The sequence below is a fragment of the Glycine max genome, chromosome 7, assembly GCF_000004515.6.
Source record: "Glycine max cultivar Williams 82 chromosome 7, Glycine_max_v4.0, whole genome shotgun sequence".
In the NCBI taxonomy this organism is placed as follows: domain Eukaryota; kingdom Viridiplantae; phylum Streptophyta; class Magnoliopsida; order Fabales; family Fabaceae; genus Glycine; species Glycine max.
Genome location: NC_038243.2, coordinates 39,881,702 through 39,900,061, shown reverse-complemented (window position 1 = coordinate 39,900,061; position 18,360 = coordinate 39,881,702). Strand labels below are relative to the sequence as shown.

Genomic DNA, 18,360 nt, shown 5'->3' with positions numbered 1-18,360 from the left:
TGATTGGGAATATAATTAGCATAATGACGATAAAAGTAATTGTTCTTAGTGAGAAGTAGTAAAACTTATTTATTTATTCTTCTCATTTTATTTTCACAAGAAAACCATCTTTAATTAAAATATGTCATGAGGTTTAAATTAATTCTCCTAGGATAATATAATGAACCTATAATGTTTTACTTAATGCGCATATACATCTATTGTATAATCTTTCATATTATTATGCATGACACAGGAGTAAGGTTAATAACATTTAGTAACCCCAAAAGTTTCCAACTGTTCCTAAGAGTTATCCCGAAAACCTCTAAAAATAAATTGGGTATTCAAAAGTAAATTTCTTTGGCCAATAGGTGGAAGGGAGAAAAAAGAAACAAAGAAGTTTACCAGTGTGTTGGGCTGTATCCTCATTGTCACTTCCCTCTACTGCAATGTTGTCCTGTGAAAATTTTGATCATGTATTAATTACATATTTAAATTGGGAGATATCTTACAAAACATATTGTAGGTTCGAGTAAAGGTGGAAAAAACCTGCTCCTCAAAAATCTTTGAGAGCTGAAATGCTCTTTTCTTTTCTATCTTGCGGCTTTTATTAACCCATGTTGAGATTTCAGAATCAGCTTCAGGCTGTTTCTTTGTCCTTGATTCTTTCATCCTTATCCAAAATAAAAAGAATATTGTCACAACATTAAGTCTCATACTTTTAAGTTTTAAACCTAGAAATATAATATTAAGAACACGATCATCAAAATAAGTCAATAAGTTGATAGCAGAAATGCTAGCATAAAAAATGCCTAAAATTAAAGAGCATTATGCTATGTTTGGATGGGAGGGGGAGGGGGGAATGTAACTAAAATCCTTGTCTAGAAGATTTGTAAGGAGGCAAAGGGAGAAAGATGTGTTCCTCCTCCTTCCACCTAAGGGGAAGGGTGTATTTTTATTTAAGATCCATTTGTTTGTGCTTTACAAATATAATGTTTAAATTTATTTAAAATAATCAGATGTTTTCTAAAATAAAAACTGAAAAGTGAAAACATTGTTTTTCTCAGAAGCTAGAGAGAGAATCTTATGGAAGAAGAAAAAAAAAAGGTCCAAAAATAAAATATAACATAATGGCACTTCATTTTTAAAAATATCCAAACGCTACCTAAATAATAGAACCAGATGCTTTCCTTGCATAAACTGATAAACATCCAAACAATGGGAAGTAATTCTCTCTCCATGCCCTCCACTTCCCTTCCCCCTCTGCTATAAAACTTCCAAACATACTGGTTTACATATGGTTACTTATGAGGCTGATTGTCATATTTCATAGATCTGGCTGATTCACATTTATTGGCATTGCTACTCTTAATTATTTTTAATTTTCGAAATTCCCATATTTCCTGGTCTTGGGTTGTATTAGGCATAGGTCCTTATTCTATAGGTGTTAATGGGTCTTTCATGTCATATTTTCCTTCTGATTAGTTGTAGAATACGCATCCTTATAGGATTAGAAAATATTCCTGGTAGGATCAGTAAGGGCAGGCCAATTTAAACAGTTTCAATCCTTGATATAGAAAATGATTATGAGAATTATTAATCGTGGCAACGATTGCTTCTTGGTTTTGTGGTACAATTGCCTAGGTGTGATGCCTATCTAAGGTGTCCTATAGGGTGAAATTGGGGTTTCTTTTTATTCTTATTATCTTCTATCCTATATTCTTCTAACCCATTCTTGCAGGAAATGTTTACAGCACCCAATTAATGTTTAACTTGAACCTTAGAACCATCCCATGGTGTCCGAAATCTCCTCACCACAAATACACTCAGTGAACCTTCAATTACTTTCTACCAATAATCCACCCAAGGAAATCTTTAACCCCCATTAACTCAGCCTTTCAACATCCTACATCATATCTTAAATTTACAAGATGCTAACAGAAAAAGTACATACAATTCAGTTACTACAAAATTAAAAAAAAAAAAAAAAATATATATATATATATATATATATATATATATATATATATCTAACAAAAAAAAATGATGCTGTAATGAATCAAAGGTTAATACTACAATCAAGAGCACAGAGATTCTGTATCCTGGTCAATATAAAGGTTAGATGGCTAATAAGCAAGCAACATATCAATATAATGTTTGGCCAATGCATACAATATGTGAAGTAACATATATTACAATGTGACTAGCCCGAATCATAACAGTAATACTAACAACAAAGAAATAATTCCACAAAAGATTCTCAACTTTCAAGCATTCAGAAATTATGTGATACTGATACCTAGTAGTCACATACTACTCCCTCTAGATTTAAAAAATAAAAATGATATATAAAATCATTCACAATTAGAATCAAGGTTAAAAAGATTGGGATCATCCAATCATTCATCTTATCTTATAAGAAATAATGAAGTAGTTTTGACCGAATTTTAAGAAAGAGCCCTCAACATTATAAGCAGGTCCCCAACAACCTACGAAGACTGAAGCATAAGTAATAAATGAACGGCTTCAAATTGACATTGGAGAGTCCAGTAGTTAATAATATTACAAAAGTATAAGTAAGGATAAATTACTTACTTCAAGATGCGTTCTTCAAGTTCTGTTGATGACAGATGTGCTGATGTTTGGCCATCTTGATTATCATTGTCAAGCTTTGAATCCTTTGCCTGCTTGCCAATCTCCTCATCTCTCTTGTCATGGTAGTCTACTTTATCATCAACATTATCCAGTTCATAATCTTCCTCGTGAGTCTTTCTGTTCACTCTATCTCTTGTCCTTTCTTTATCTCGATCCGTCTCCCTCTCCTTTTCTCTAATTTTATCTTTCCCCTTATCCTTGTCCCCGTCTCTATAGCTTTCTCTCTCCTTCTCTCTATCTCTATACTTCTCCCTCTCTCTTTCCTTTGCTTTATCCCTTTCTTTCTCCCTTTCCCTTTCCCTATCCCTATCCCTGCTCTTCTCTTTACCCCTCTCTTTCTCTCGCACTCTATCACTGTCTTTCTCCACCTCTCTCTCCTTCTCACGCTCTTTATCCTTACTCCGGTCCTTCTTATCCCTATCCCTCTCACGCTCCTTCTCCCTATATTTCTCCCTATCATAATCCTTCTCCCTTGCCTTATCTTTACCATGGTCCTTTTCACGCTCATCCCTGTCTTCCTTCTTCCATTCCCTTCCTTCTTTCGAAGCATCCTTTGGCTGTTCCCGACGGTGTTCCTTCTTCCTGTTCTTGCCTCTATGCTTGCTAGATTTCTCCGCCCCATCATCGTCATATTGCTCCCTCACCGGGGAATCCTCCTTATCATTTCTACCATCGTACCGTGAATCAGACCACTCCACATCCATCAAAACACTAACAAACCAAAACCATTAAACTAAATCAGAAATAAACTAATTAACAAACAAACAAACACCATACCATGATCAAATAACTAATTAACCCTAATCAAATAAACACTAACTAACATACCAAAACCATCGCACCCTGATCAAATAACTAATTAGCTACTAATTAACAATAAAACCAGAAACCTATATCATCCTCACAGTGAAAAAATAAATAAATTGAACTAAAGAAACAACTCCTTTATTACAAACCTAAATTCGAAAATTCTGAAGCTGAGATTTGAATACAAATCAAAGCAATGAAAACATTTATCAGACACCTTAAGGGTAGACACCTAATTTAGAGGTGCAACGTAATGATGGGAAACCTAACTTAGAGGTGCAGCATAATGTTGGGACGAACAAAGCCAGTACTGGAGGCGATGACAAGGATCATAGGAGGAAGGAGATGGCATACAAGGCAAGGGAAGCAGGGTCGTGGAACCAATACCCACAACAGCGAACAAAACCAATGACGTACGCGAATGTAGTGGCATTAGGTAACAAAAGGGTGGGGAGGAGGGGCGTGCAAGGCTATGCGCATCATATAGCAACAACATCCCAATCATCATCGCAGCTGAACATTCCCATGGAAAAGGCGAAGTGGCTCAACGACGTGTGGGTAGGGAGACAGAAAAACTATCAATGTTAGGCAGAATAGAAGATGAGATCATGTGGGAGGGAGGACAGGAATTTAAACCAAAGTACCTTGGGGATAATATGATCCTATTGTTGGGCCTTAATGATTCCAGAGTAGAAGGATAGTGTAGCGAGGACGTTGAAAATGGATGGTCCTTGTTCCATTCATTGGAGAAGTGGAGCCTGGGATGGCGTACTGGATATAGGTTGGCATGGATCATGTGCTGGGGAATCCCATTGCACGCATGGGATGTCGATAATATTTCGAAGATTGCGGTGGCGGTAGGGGAAGTGGTGGAGGTGGATGACGATGTGGAGGAATTATTGAGGCTTGATAGGGCAAGGGTGCTCATAAAAACTCCACCAAAACCATCCATTCAGCACAAGGTGGCGGTATCGATTAATAGGGAAGTCTTCACGATTCACTAGGTCAAGGAGACATGCTACAACCCATGTAGGCACAAATGCCTAACAAGGTGTTCACTTGGGTCCTCCAACAAGGTAAGATCTATCGAGAGTGACATGGCATCACCGACATGGTTTGAATATGCCTCGTTGGAGGCGGAGATCCATCTAGAAAACTGACAACCTAACGACGATGGTGGAAACCAGACAGGAAGGGATAGTGAGCGGCAGAAGATCGATGGACCAAGAAATATGTGCGGACCGAAGGACAATAACCTACAGATTCAGCCAACAGCCACTCACTCAACTACTAACGGTCAAAAAAACGCAGCCAGGACAGCTATGTCTCAAAGCCAAACATCGTCACAGTAGACTACAGGTTATCGAAAGACAGAATAGGTGGTAGCCAGGAGATGGTGGCAGGTACGGGTATGGTGGAAATGGGAAACGCAACTGGAATAAGGTAAGAGGAAAGGAACAACAATATCAAGAGTGGAAGAAAGGGACTTGAAGTGGGCCCATCCACGTCAACAAATTTTGAATTAAAGGGGAGGGGATCACGTGTTGCACCACATGTAGAGGAGAGTGACATGTCAGCAATGGGCTTTGCTAATGACACCAATGTGGAGTCTCACATAAAGCAAAAATAATGATATTGGGCCTAAAACAAATGGGCCTTCCCTTACCTGGAAGGTATATTCCAGACATACATGGTGTAGAAAGCAAAAGGACAACTCAAATGCTGCTAGGCCTGAACATGGAAAGGAGGACGGAATAAATAGCGTGGAAATAAGCCAGCCCATTGATGAGTCAGGCCAATTTGAGACTTCACCAATTATATGAAAGGGCAGTGGATTGAAGGAACTAATTGACTGGGAAGAGCAGAGTAGTGAAAGGTTGGACTCGGGGGTTTCAACAAAAAATAAAAGCTCAACAACATTGGAGCATACCAGACAAGCAGTAATGTGTTGGGACTCAGCCAAGAGTATGGGTGTAATATGCCACTTCCAGGAAGGTTCAGTGATTTCAAAGCTGATAGAAATGGAAGAGACAAGGAGGAGGCAAAAAGGTTGGGAATTAGGGAAGGGGATCATGAAGATATACTTGAATTTAAATGTGTGAGGAAATTTCACTCACGGGGCATATGGTATTCATGTTTCAGCTTACAATTTATAGAGTACAAAGCATAAGAGAGAGAAAGGGGGAAAGGATAGCCTAGCCTAGTCTATGTGACAGCCTAGTCTAGCCTATGTCTGCTGACTTCTAAAACAAGGAAAAAATATTTAGTAATGATGCATACAAATCTAATTCAGAAACCCAAAAGATATTCAACAGATATTATCATATAATATTAGAAGATTGGGGAAGGGGGTCAAGTGGGCAGCAATAAGAAAATTAATAAGAAAAGAAGGAATCGAAATGTTGTGCCTACAAGAAACTAAAAAGGAACAAGTAGATAAGGTTTTGTGCCAAACATTGTGGGGAGATTCTGAAATTAGCTGGGAAGTGCAACCAGCAATTAATAAAGCAGGAGGACTCGTATGTATATGGAGAGAACAAGCTTTCAGAATAGAAAAGAAGTGCAGGGGTTGTAGCTTTATCTACCTAGAAGGGACATGGATTGCAAATGGTGTTAGGGTCTGTATTGTGAATATATACTCACCAAGTGATGTGGCTATGAAGAGAAATCTGTGGGATCAAATCAGAACTCTGAGAAATGCCAATTTGGGAGGCTTATGGTGTATTCTAGGTGACTTTAACAGCTGAAGAACAGCATTTGAAAGAGTGGGCACCATCAAAGACAACAAGATGAGAGGAATATCAAGGAGTTTAATGATTGGATTGCTGATTTAGAAGTTGATGATGTGCCTTGTACGGGGAGAAAATATACTTGGTATAGACCAAATGGGACAGCTAAGAGTAGGCTTGACAGAATTCAAGTCTCTGCAGATTGGTTTGATAAATGACAAGGCAGCACTCAGTTCATCTTGGAAAGGAACTTCTCAGACCATTGCCCTATCTTGTTGTCATCCTCATCTGTGGATTGGGGACCAAAACCTTGTCGAGTAATGGACTGCTGGTTCCATGATAAGTCGTTTAGAAAAATGGTCAGCAAATGGTGGTCAACAAATTCCATAGGGGCTGGGGTGGTTATGTGCTACAAGAAAAAATAAAGGGCATCAAACAAAGATTGAAAATCTGGAACAAAGAGAAATTCGGTGACATTCAGAGGAAGATGACAAGGACTGAGAGGGAGCTGAACTTGCTGGAAAAAGGAGACGAAAGACAATTGAGTGCTCAAGAAATTAGACGAAAGCAGCAACTGCAGGAAGAATTATGGGTGGCAGCCAACTCTCATGAATCCTTGCTTCGACAGAAGTCAAGGACCAAATGGCAAAGAAGGGGACTGCAGCTCCCACTTTAGGGTAGAAGATCCTAACAGGGTAAAAGAAAAGGTCCTAACAGGGTACAAGATCCTAACAGGGTAAAAGAAAAGGTCCTCAGTTCTATATGAAGAGATTTCAGGAGATGGAGTGAGTCAGACCAAGGCTGGATGAGGTCAGATTTCAGACAATTGACCAGCAGCAAAACGAATATTTGGTAGAGAGGTTTCATGAGAAAGAAATAAGGGACACAGTGTGGGAATGTGGGAACGACAAGTGCCCTGGACCGGATTGTTTAAACTTCAAATTTATTAAGGAGTTCTGGGATGTAATTAAACCTAATTTGTTCCACTTCTTGGATGAATTTTATGTAAATGGACGATTTCCGAAGGGAAGCAATGCCTCATTCATTGCATTGATCCCCAAAGTGCAGGATCCACAAAACCCCAACCAATATAGCCTATTTCACTAATAGGCAGTATCTACAAGATTGAGGCCAAGTTGTTAGCAAGGAGATTGAAGAAGGTACTACCGAGTGTTATTGATGAGCGACAATCAGCATTTATTGAAGGCAGGCACATGCTTCATAGTGTGCTTATTGCAAATGAAGTGGTAGAGGAAGCGAAAAAAGGTAACAAGAGTTGTTTGGTGTTCAAAGTCAACTATGAGAAGGCCTATGATTCAGTGAATTGGGACTTTTTGGTGTATATGCTCAGGAGAATGGGATTCTGTTCTAAGGGGGTTCCTTGGATTGTAGGCTGCCTTAACTCAGCCTTTATCTCGATATTGATCAATGGGATCCCATCAGCTGAACTCATCCCCCAAAAGGGACTTAGACAAGGGGACCCATTAGCCCCACTTTTGTTTAATATTGTGGCAGAGGGCCTATCGGGTCTGATGAGAGAAGCGTTGCATAACACCCAGTTTAAGGGATTCATGGTTGAAAGAAATTTGGTGAAGATCAACATCCTTCAATACGCAGACGATATGATTTTCTTCGGGAAAGCATTATGGAAAACGTAAGAGCCATTAAAGTGATGCTAAGCAGTTTTGAGCCGGTTTTAGGGATAAAAATAAACTTTGCAAAAAGTCATTTTGGGGTAATGGGGATGTCATTGCAATGGATGAGAAACGCCGCATCATATCTAAACTGCAGCTTGCTACCTGTACCTTTCTCATACTTGGGTATACACCTTCAATCACAAAAACAACCAATATATGCCCCCATCAAGTGCTTTATGTAGGGGAAAATCCAAGAAGTTGTATGACGTGGGATCCCATTATCAAAAAGTGAGAGAAAATTGGCGAAGTGAGAGCAAAAGCATCTTTCATTTGGGGGAAGGGTGACTTTCATAAAGTCTGCCCTGAATTCAATTCCTATTTATTTTCTTTCATTTTTCAGGATCGCAAAGAAGGTAGTCAACAAGCTGGTGAAGTTGCAGTGGTGTTTCCTCTGGGGTGGAGGAGTAGAGCAAAAGAAAATCACTTGGATAAGCTGGGAATCAGTATTCCTATCAAAGGAGAAAAGAGATTTGGGAATTAGGGATTTGAACAAATTTAACTATGCTCTTCTAGGAAAATGGAGATGGAACTTGTTTAATTATCAAAAAGAATTGTGGGCTAGAGTGTTGGACTCAAAGTACGGGGGATGGAGGAGTCTGGATGTAGAAAGGAGGAATTCCACTTAATTTGTGTGGTGGAAGGACCTTCGTGATATGTGCCATGGGTCGGGGGAGGATAACTGGTTTAAATCCGGTATAAGATGGAATGTAGGATGTGGTTCAAAAGTCAGATTCTGGGAAGATGGGTGGAAAGATGATGGAATTCCGTTAATGATAAAATATCCTAGGCTCTACCTAAATTCAAACCAGCACAACACATACATTCAACAAATGGGGAGCAGTGTAGAGGGAGCATGGGAATGGTCTCTACAGTGGAAAAGATTACTATTCGAAACTGAGATAGGTATGGGTGCAAATTTTTTGGAAGAAATCCAAGGAGTCACCATAAATGCCCACCAACAAGACAAGTGGGTGTGGCTGAATGATCCAAGTGGGATACATACTGTCCGTAGTGCATACAACCTGCTGGACAATGGCTCGAGAGATGAGAATCTGGATGGGGTATTTAAAGACATGGAAGTTAAAAATCCCAAGCAAAGCTTCCTTTTTTGCATGGAGACTGATAAGAGACAGATTGCACACTGAGTCCAACTTGTGCAGGAGAAATGTTGACATAAATGACAAAATGTGCCCATTCTGCAGGGATAAGGAAGAGGAGGCAGCTCATTTATTTTTCCGCTGTCCTAAAATTCAACCGATTTGGTGGGAATCATTGTCTTGGATTAACATGGTCAGGCCTTTGCCGAGTAACCAAAGACGGCACTTTCTTCAGCAATCATTTTGTAGCAGCTTTTCTGGTATTAGAATTCAGCATTGGCTCACCTGGTGGACTTCCCTAACTTGGTGTGCATGGCACCACAGGAATAGGATGATCTTCTCAAATGACAGCCTAAATGTTAATTGTTAACAAGTTGATGGAGGATGCTATTTTTTTCTGCTGGACTTGGTTGAGAAACCTAGAAAAGGTTTCGATATACCTTTTCACCATTGGTCCAATAATATCAGGGAGGGATTTGTAATCAGGGGAAATTAGGATTAGGTGTTGGGTGGATTTACGAAATCTCCGTAGTCAGATTTATGGTCCCTTAATGCCTGCTAGGTAGTGTATTAGGGAACCATACTTCTGCTTGGGAGAGTATTGACATGTATATATATCAGTACCACTGGTCCTGTTTTATCATATTAATATATACTATTATTTTTACTGATAAAAAAAACCTTAAGGGCAGACACAAAACCCTAAAAGAGAACACAACCTCGGATGATTGAAGAACTGAATTTGCGAATTTGAATAATCAAAAAAAAAATACGGTGAATTGAAATTGAAAATGTGGAAAAATAAAGTTTTGAGAATGCCCTAAAAATATTGGAGAGGAATAGCAAAGAGAAAAACTCAAAAATTAGGATTGTTGACACATTGCTTGAAATGCATATAATTTTTTTAAACTCAAAATTATAGAAGAAGACATTTGTATCCTGATTGCTCTGCTTTTCTTATGCTACTGCTATTTGTGAAGATTATCCAACATATACTACAGTTCCAACATTTCCAGTTAAATATCTACAGTAAATATAGTATTTGTAAGAGAATTGTAACCTCAACAACTGGGCTTCTAGGTGATCTGTGGTCAGTAACTTTAGGGCTTCTTTCCTTTGATGATTTAGTAGCCTAACTTGAAGAAGATGCAAAGTCAATGTCTTTTGATAAACTGAGAGGAAAATAGAGAGAAAAACAAAGCTGATTTTTATTGATCTGAAAAATCAAGTTAGAGATAGTTACAATCCAGGTATTTATAAATCTCTATACAATAGAACTAACTATGCTAACTAACTCTAACAGCTAGCTAACTAACTCTAGAGAAGCCCTTGTACTCCCTGAATTACTAACTACCACGAAATGGGTGCTGTTAGCAAAAGCTAACAGTCCTTAAAGTAGATATTCAGTACAGAATGGGAGCTGTTAGCAAAGGCTAACAGCCCTTATAGACAAAATACAAAACTGTTTTTACAGTTATATATTGACATATACTGATACCCCCCCCTCCCCTTAAACTCAAGGGGGAGAGTTTTCACTGGAAATATTCTTCACATTGAGTTTGTCTCTCAAAGCCTCAAATCTTGATGCAGACAGGGGTTTAATTAGAATATCAGCCCACTGATCCAGAGCTAGAATATGAACAATTGAGAGCTACTTGGCCAAAATCTTTTCCCTTACAAAAAACACATCAATCTCCATGTGTTTTGTTCGACTGTGAAAAACTGGATTGTGAGCAATAGAAACAGCACTCTGATTATCACAAAATATTATTGGAGTAGTGAAAGAAACTTGTAACTCTATCAGCAAAGTATAAATCCAAGTGAATTCAATGGAAGTTTGAGCAATGCTACGATATTCAGCTTCAATACTAGACCTAGCAGTAACCTTTTGTTTGTGAGACCACCAAGAGATTAAGTTTGGACCAAGAAAAATGACAGTTCTTGAGGTGGCCAAGGGATTTTTAGTAGAAGCAGACTGCAGGAGCAGACCATGAAACAGCATACCTTTAAGATATCTTAGAATCCTTTTCACCACTGTCCAGTGAGAAACCAAAGGAGCAGCCATAAATTGACAAACCTTATTGACAGCAAAACTAATTTCAGATCTAGTGAGAGTAGCATATTATAATGCACCAACTACAGACCTATAGAGAGAAGGATCATGAAAAATATCAACACCATGTTTAGACAACTTGTAGTAGAAACCATGGGAGAAGAGATTGAACGAGCTTCAGCCATGTGAGTTTTGTGAAGCAAATCATGATTAAGATAGCACTGTTGGACAAATATTTGATTTTCAGACCCAAGAAATAATCCAGATGACCAAGCTATTTGAGAGAAAAAGCAGTATTCAATCTGTTTGTGAGCTGCTGAATCAAAGTGGCTGAGCTACCTGTGAGAATTATATCATCCACATATACCAACAGATAAACAACATCCACTTGATGCCGATAGATAAATAAGGAAGAATCATTTTTGCTGCCAACAAACCCAAACTGTAACAAAGTAGACTTGAGTCTGTCAAACCATTGCCTTGGAGTTTGTTTTAACCCATAGATGGCTTTATTTAGCCGACAGACTAGTGATTTGTCTGCAACTTCAAAACCAGGAGATTGTATCATAAAAATAGTTTCTTCAAGAGTATCATTTAAAAAGGCATTATTCACTTCAAATTGGAACAGTTTCCATCCATAGGATAGAGCAAGAGTAAGAATAATTCGAATAGTGACAGACTTGATCACAAGAGAGAAAGTTTCATGGAAATCAAAACCATGAACTTGATGAAATCCCTTAGCTACCAATTTTGCTTTGAACCTATTAATTGATCCATCAGAATTTTCCTTCACCCTGTAAACCCATTTACAGCCAATGGCCTGTCTATTAGGAGGTAAAGATACCAAGTCCCAAGTATGATTTTTCAGCAAGGCATCATACTCCTGTTGCATAACAGTGAGCCAATCTTTGTTTGCTAGAGCTCGTTTCACAGTTTTAGTCTCAGAATGAGTGAGAAAAGGTGAAGGGCAAAGTCTAGGATTGTGAATACCAGATTTAGACCTTGTTTGCATAGGGTGGGTATTGACTAGGATAGAGTTGGGTATAGACACAGACTCTGAAGCAGATGAAGTAAGGTTAGTAGACTCGGAATGTTGTGGCTGAATGGGGATGGATGCAGAAGAGGTGGAGGGACAAGGTACAGAAACAGTAGTGATGGAGGAATGAGCAGGTAAGGGTGAAAACCCTAGAGGAATAAGAGGAACAAAGCTTGAATTAACAAGTGATGCTTGAGATGTCTGAGGAATAGGGACAACAAAGGTGGAGAAAGGTTAGGACTTAGGCTAAAATAAGAATCAAGATTTTTTGTGGAATTAGAGGAAGAAGGAAAAAGATCAGTATAGGGAAATCTCAACTCATTAAATAAAACATCCTTAGATATGTAAATTCAACCAGAGGATGACAAGCACTTGTAACCCTTGTGAGACAAGGAATAACCCAGAAACAAACACTCTTGAGATCGAAAATTGAGCTTGTGTGTATGATATGGCCTTAGTAAAGGAAAACATGCACACCCAAAAGTTCGAAGAAAATGATAATCAGGCTTTTTATTAAACAAAGTAACAAAAGGAAAAGAAAACTTGAGACAAGCAGTGGGAAGCCTGTTAATAAGATAAACAGTTGTAGTAAAGGCATAATCCCAAAATTGCAAGGATAAAGAAGCATGATGCAGCAAGGTTAAACCCAAATCAACTATGTGTCTATGTTTTCTCTCAACCACACCATTTTGGTGATGAGTATGGGATCAAATAAGTCTATGAGAAATACCAAAGGAAGCTAGAAGTCTGGAGAAAGGTTTGTATTCACCTCCCCAATCCGACTGAATACTCTTGATTTTGGTGTTAAGTTGTAACTCAATCATGGACTTAAAGTTTTGAAAACAAAAATGGTTTCAGCCTTGGACTTTATAGGAAATATCTATGTATACCTAGAGAAAGCATCAATGAAGGAAACATAATATGTATAGCCAGCATAAGAGGTAACATGAGAGGGTCCCCACAGGTCAATGAAAATGAGTTCTAAAGGTGAATAAACAGAAGTTGAGCTGTGAGAGGGTAACCTATGAGCTTTACCATACAACAAGAGGAACAAAACTCTATGATGTTTTTATTCAATTGAGAAATATTACACTGTTTGAGAACAATTTTTATTACATGATCATTAGGATGTCCTAACCTAGCATGCCAAAGATTAACACTACTAGAAGAGGTAACATCAGAATTTGAAACAATATTAGAAGTATTATTGATAGTAGTAGCTGAAGTAGGAAACTCAACATTTGGAACAGATGCAGATGTGGACATCAGCATAGAAGGATTGCCTTGAAGCTTGAGGTTGTGAAAAGAATAGAGGCCATCAGCACCAACCACTCCTTGTAGGAGAATTTTATTGGTCTCCTGAGATTTCACAAGACACAAATGAGGGTGAAACTCAAAGAAAACAGAGTTGTCTTTAGCAATTTGACTCACTTAACAAATTTTTCGAAATTGAAGGAACATGTAACAACTTATGAAGCTTAAAGGTTATGATAGTATCATTAGGAGAAACAAAAACTAAGGAACCAGTGTTGGAGATACTTAAACCTTCACCATTACCTATGAAAATCTTCTCAGGTCCATCAAAATGAGTAAATTGTTTAATATTTTGAGAATCACCAGTAACGTGAAAACTGGCTCCAGAATCTGATATCCAAGTGGAGCCAGATGCACCATTACCATGAGAGGAGAAGTTTGAGAGCATGGCACTGTGCGGACTGGGACCAGAAACAGTGGACTTAGCATTGGGATTAACCCAAGTATTGGAGGATCTAGTTGAAACCAGTGGAATAGGGGATAGGTTTGCAGCGTGGTGGGATCAAAAAATGTTAGAGACTCATGTGGCTGAAAACCAATATCAGTTCTGAAATGACAGACATTGGCAGTGTGCCCATACTTAAGACAGATTTGGCACTGAAAATTGGCAAACCGGCCACCTCCACGGCCTTTGCTGGAACCACCGCCACCAAGTCCAGAATTTCAATCAAAAAAGGTGTCGCAACCACTGCCACAACCATACGAGCCTCGAGAGCCACCAGAATCACTGTTTTTGTAAGTGTTTGGCTGCGCATAACCTTGGGTAGTTCAACGACGCAGAACTGACAAATTGAGTATCTCAATTGTATCGTGTGAGCCTAGTTTCATGACCATAGAGAAGAGCTTCGATTTCTGCAATTAATGGAGTGCGTTTCTTACTCTCAATGACAAAAATTATCGGTGCATAATCAGACCGTAATCCTTCAAGGAGCGCATCAACATACTCCTCATGCCGAACAGGAACACCTACACCAGCTAGTTCATCTACGTATCCTTTGATCTTGCGAAAAATATTCATCAATTGATTTTCTATCAAGAGTGACTGCACACAACGCAGTGCAGAGTTGACACACACAGGATTTAGTGTGGAGACTGAAATATTCATGGATTTTGTCCCAAACCTGATAGGAATGGTTGGAACCTAGAACTCTTGACAACACAGACTTCGAAAGCGTAGATTGCAGCCAAACAAGAAGCGTTTGGTCTTGAACTTCTCAAGTTTCATACTCTGGATGGACGTGATCAGCAATACGATCATCCTCGGTGAGATAACGAGGCGAAACGACGGAATTAACGACAAATCGCTGCAGCTTGTGCGATTTGATCATTGGTTCGATGTGTTGTCGCCAATGGAGATAATTTGAATCATCAAGCTTCTCTCCAACAGAGTTAGGAAACGATTGAGAAATGAGATTTGACAGAGCGGAAGTCATGAAAGCTCATAACAGGACCTTGAAGAAGCACAGAATTATGAAAAAATGGCTCTAGATACCATTTTGATAAACTGAAGGGAAAATAGAGAGAGAACAGAGAAGAAAACGGATCAAGTTGATCCATAAAAGGCTTACAGATCAAGGGTATTTTCGTCATTTCATCTTAAGTGTTGGGTGTTCTAGCAATAATGTTGGGTGCACCTAGCAACACCCGAAGAACAAAGTTGATTTTTATTGATTCTAAAAACCAAGTTAGAGATAGTTACAATCCAGGTATTTATAAACCTCTATACAACAGAACTAACTATAACTAACTCTAACAAAAAGCTAACTAACTCTAGAGAAGCCCTTGTACTCCCTGAATTACTAACTACCACGAAATGGGTGCTGTTAGCAAAAGCTAACAGCCCTTACAGTAGATATTCAGTACAGAATGGGTGCTGTTAGCAAAGGCTAATAGCCCTTATAGACAAAATACAAAATTGTTTTCTCAGTTATACATTGACATATACTGATAATGTCTAGAGTAGTAGGCTTGAGTTGGCGCATGACAAGTGGAGACACCTTCTGAGGCACTTCAGAGGACCAACTTCTGAAATCAGAATATACAAATGTAAACAAGTGAATTCCGTTGTGAGGAATGGAAACCCGCATCTCTCAATTCTAGCAACAAATACCTAGCAGCCATATTAAACATTATCCTCACTCACATTGCTGCAAAAATTCTTTTAGGTGATATATAGAATTGAGAATAGATAAGTCGAACCATTCTTCAAGCCAAATTTAAACATACACAAATAAACATATTGCAACAAGAATCTCTATTAGATAAGTTGTCTTTCATTGTACCATACTTACCCAAACAAGAAAATAAACAATCTGAATAGAAAATCAACCAGGGATTTGAAAGGCAATTCTTGAAGAAAACAAAGAAATTTTCTAGACTACCATATTACAACATACACTGTACAATTGTAGCATTGACAATCTACAAGCTTTCTGGACTTGAAACCTCTACTATTGACTTCAGGTCTTGAAACAAACATAACTGGCATGCATAATTTTATTAAAAATGTTAAAGTCTTGCCTGAAAATGCAGCAACTAGGCCTTGGAGTTCCTAAGTCCAATCAAAGCCAACACTTCCGCAGAAAGCATGCACTATTGCTGAATAATCACAGCAACACTTTGAGATTCATATATAAACATAAAGAATCAATTAATAGTGAAATGGGATTTATTTATTTCAGTACCAACATGAGAATAAAGTAATATTATATTTATGGATAAGAAATAGTGAATGGCATACCTGAAATTCAAGCAACGGTGAGGGTTTGCTACTTGGAGGGTTAAATACCCTTGTTTCGTCTATTTTGATCGGAAGCAGAGAGGAAATTTTCGAGGTTAAACCTGAATATAGTTCAGATACAGACCCAATTATGTCTAGAGTTCCTGAAATAAAGAGCCAAGGAAAAAAGACGTTTGATGTCAATTTCAAACTACACTGAGGTTTGAAATTTGGCTAGAAAGACATTGAACATTTCACACACTAGGAGTGGGGAGGAACTCAAATAAGAAAAAGGGGTCAATCCAATAACAAATCATCTTAACTCAGACATACTCATTAGCCAAATGAATATAGAAACCCAATGATAAATTAAACTAATTATACTTCAACAAAAAAAGTAAATAATTAAGTCAGAGACAGCAAACAATCCTGAAGCCAATGAAAGTGTGTTCAATCCTCAAATGAATATGTTCAACGCATGAAAAATTTTACGTACAATTAATGTGCTCAAGCTTCAAGCAGCTAATACAAAGGGACAGGGACTATACAATATCCTGTCTTTAGATGAGTCAAAGTAACAGTAATGACATACAGTCATACAACACAATACCCATAAACCCAATTTGCACAACCCCATTTTTTAAATCACCAACATCACAAGTTCACAACACAACACAGCTATGCAGAATTAGAAAGGAGAATCGCAGAGATCAATGCAAATCAATTTAGAACACATAAACACAGAGAACTTAGCATTAGGCACTAAACCAATTGAAACTGAAGTTCAAGTTCTCCTTATAATCACATTCTTCGACGCAAACGAACCAAACGCGACCAATGCAAATCATAACTCAAAAGGGTCTTCGAACAATATAAAAACACAATCAGAAAAAGGGTCTTCGAACATTACCATCGTGAATTCATAAAAAAGGGTCAATATCTGTTGGAGGCTTGAATACATCACACGAACATTACGAAATCAGAAAAAGGGTCTTCGTGAATCCGCAATTAGGGTTCGCTCACTGTGAGATTGAGAGAGTGAGCGTCGCTACTGGTTGTGGTTGAGAGATATTGCGTCGCAGACTCGCAGTTCGTGAATCCGCAATTGAGAAATGAGTAGTTATAGACAGACCGCTCATAAGTAACAGTCCCCATACTAGGCATGTGGCATATTTTAAAGAGTAATATTTTTTTAATAATTAAAAGAGCATTAATACATTAATACATAGCCCACCCAATATTACCACACCCTTGTGCAACTTGCTTGCGACCTTTAATATAATTAGTGGAGAGAGACTGTGTCTTTTATTTTATCTATTTTAACTAAAAATGAAAAAGAAAAATAAATAAAAAACTAACAACATGAGTAATAATTAGGAGAGAAGTAATAAAATTTAAAAACTCACAAAGGATAAAATGGTCTAATGAAATGTATACACCAAATGAAAGTATTTTCTTTATTATTAGTATAGATATTTTATCATTTAATATTTAATAAAAAAAGAAATTAAAATAAAAGAATAATTTGAAATATAAAAGTAAATTTGGAGAGAATTAGGTTACAAATGTTTTATAGATTGTGTATTTCTTCTTCCTTCTCTTTCTTTTACTCTCCCTCTTCCTCCATCCACTTCATGCTTCCACTTCCACAAGTTTCACTTTTAATATTTTGAACCATTGAAGAACTTCATCTACAAGTTTTGGCTTCTTCTTCGTTTTTGTTTGGATTTATTTCTACTTTGTCTTTCTTTCATTTTTCTTCTTCTTGTTTAGTGTGGTATTGGTTGCTATTATTCTTCTCAATTGACATTTTTGTACCATTTAATAAAGGTTTTGCTTATTGTTTGAGAGTAGTTGTAATAGCATCTGATAGACTACATTTCCCCCATTTGAACATTGAAACCCAAAACCAATATTAGGTGTGCATCAACCTCAGAAGTGAGGGGCTAGTGTCTTATTATGAATGTTCTCAAGAAAACAATGTTATGCTTGAACCAATGTTTCTTTTGTCCCCTTCACACATGCTACCACACATTCAATCGCTAAGATTATTCAAGCAATGATTGAAATTAAGATTCTTTGTTACTTCCATGCAAATATGTTGGATGGTAATAATCACCTAGTTGCTGCCCACCTCTTGTTTCTAATTGATAATTATTAGAAGATTTATTACATTTATAAATTGTTTTAAACTTACTTTTTTTCCTGTTTTTTAGGCATGTATAGGGCGATTCCAACAAGAATGTGATATTTTTTTGGTAATGAGTCAAAACT

At 37.8% G+C, this 18,360-nt stretch overlaps 1 protein-coding gene across 4 annotated transcripts in view; it reads right to left on the bottom strand.

Moving 5' to 3' along the window:
* Nucleotides 1-17,225, bottom strand: part of LOC100785682 (SART-1 family protein DOT2) — a 33,443-nt gene extending 16,218 nt beyond the window's left edge. For 2 of the 4 annotated variants that reach the window (XM_041017382.1, XM_041017383.1), the window contains exons 1-8: nucleotides 16,997-17,224; nucleotides 16,108-16,250; nucleotides 15,888-15,965; nucleotides 15,301-15,392; nucleotides 10,025-10,096; nucleotides 2,575-3,345; nucleotides 529-652; nucleotides 385-436 (exon numbers count right to left, since the gene is read on the bottom strand). In XM_041017382.1, coding sequence (XP_040873316.1) covers nucleotides 385-436; nucleotides 529-652; nucleotides 2,575-3,345; nucleotides 10,025-10,096; nucleotides 15,301-15,308 — 1,027 coding nt within the window. In that variant the 5' untranslated portion in view covers nucleotides 15,309-15,392; nucleotides 15,888-15,965; nucleotides 16,108-16,250; nucleotides 16,997-17,224. Of the gene's footprint in view, nucleotides 1-384; nucleotides 437-528; nucleotides 653-2,574; nucleotides 3,346-10,024; nucleotides 10,097-15,300; nucleotides 15,393-15,887; nucleotides 15,966-16,107; nucleotides 16,251-16,996 lie in introns of all 4 variants that reach the window. The other 2 variants (XM_041017384.1, XM_006583858.4) reach the window with 2 other exon arrangements.
* Nucleotides 17,226-18,360: the final 1,135 nt, after the last annotated feature.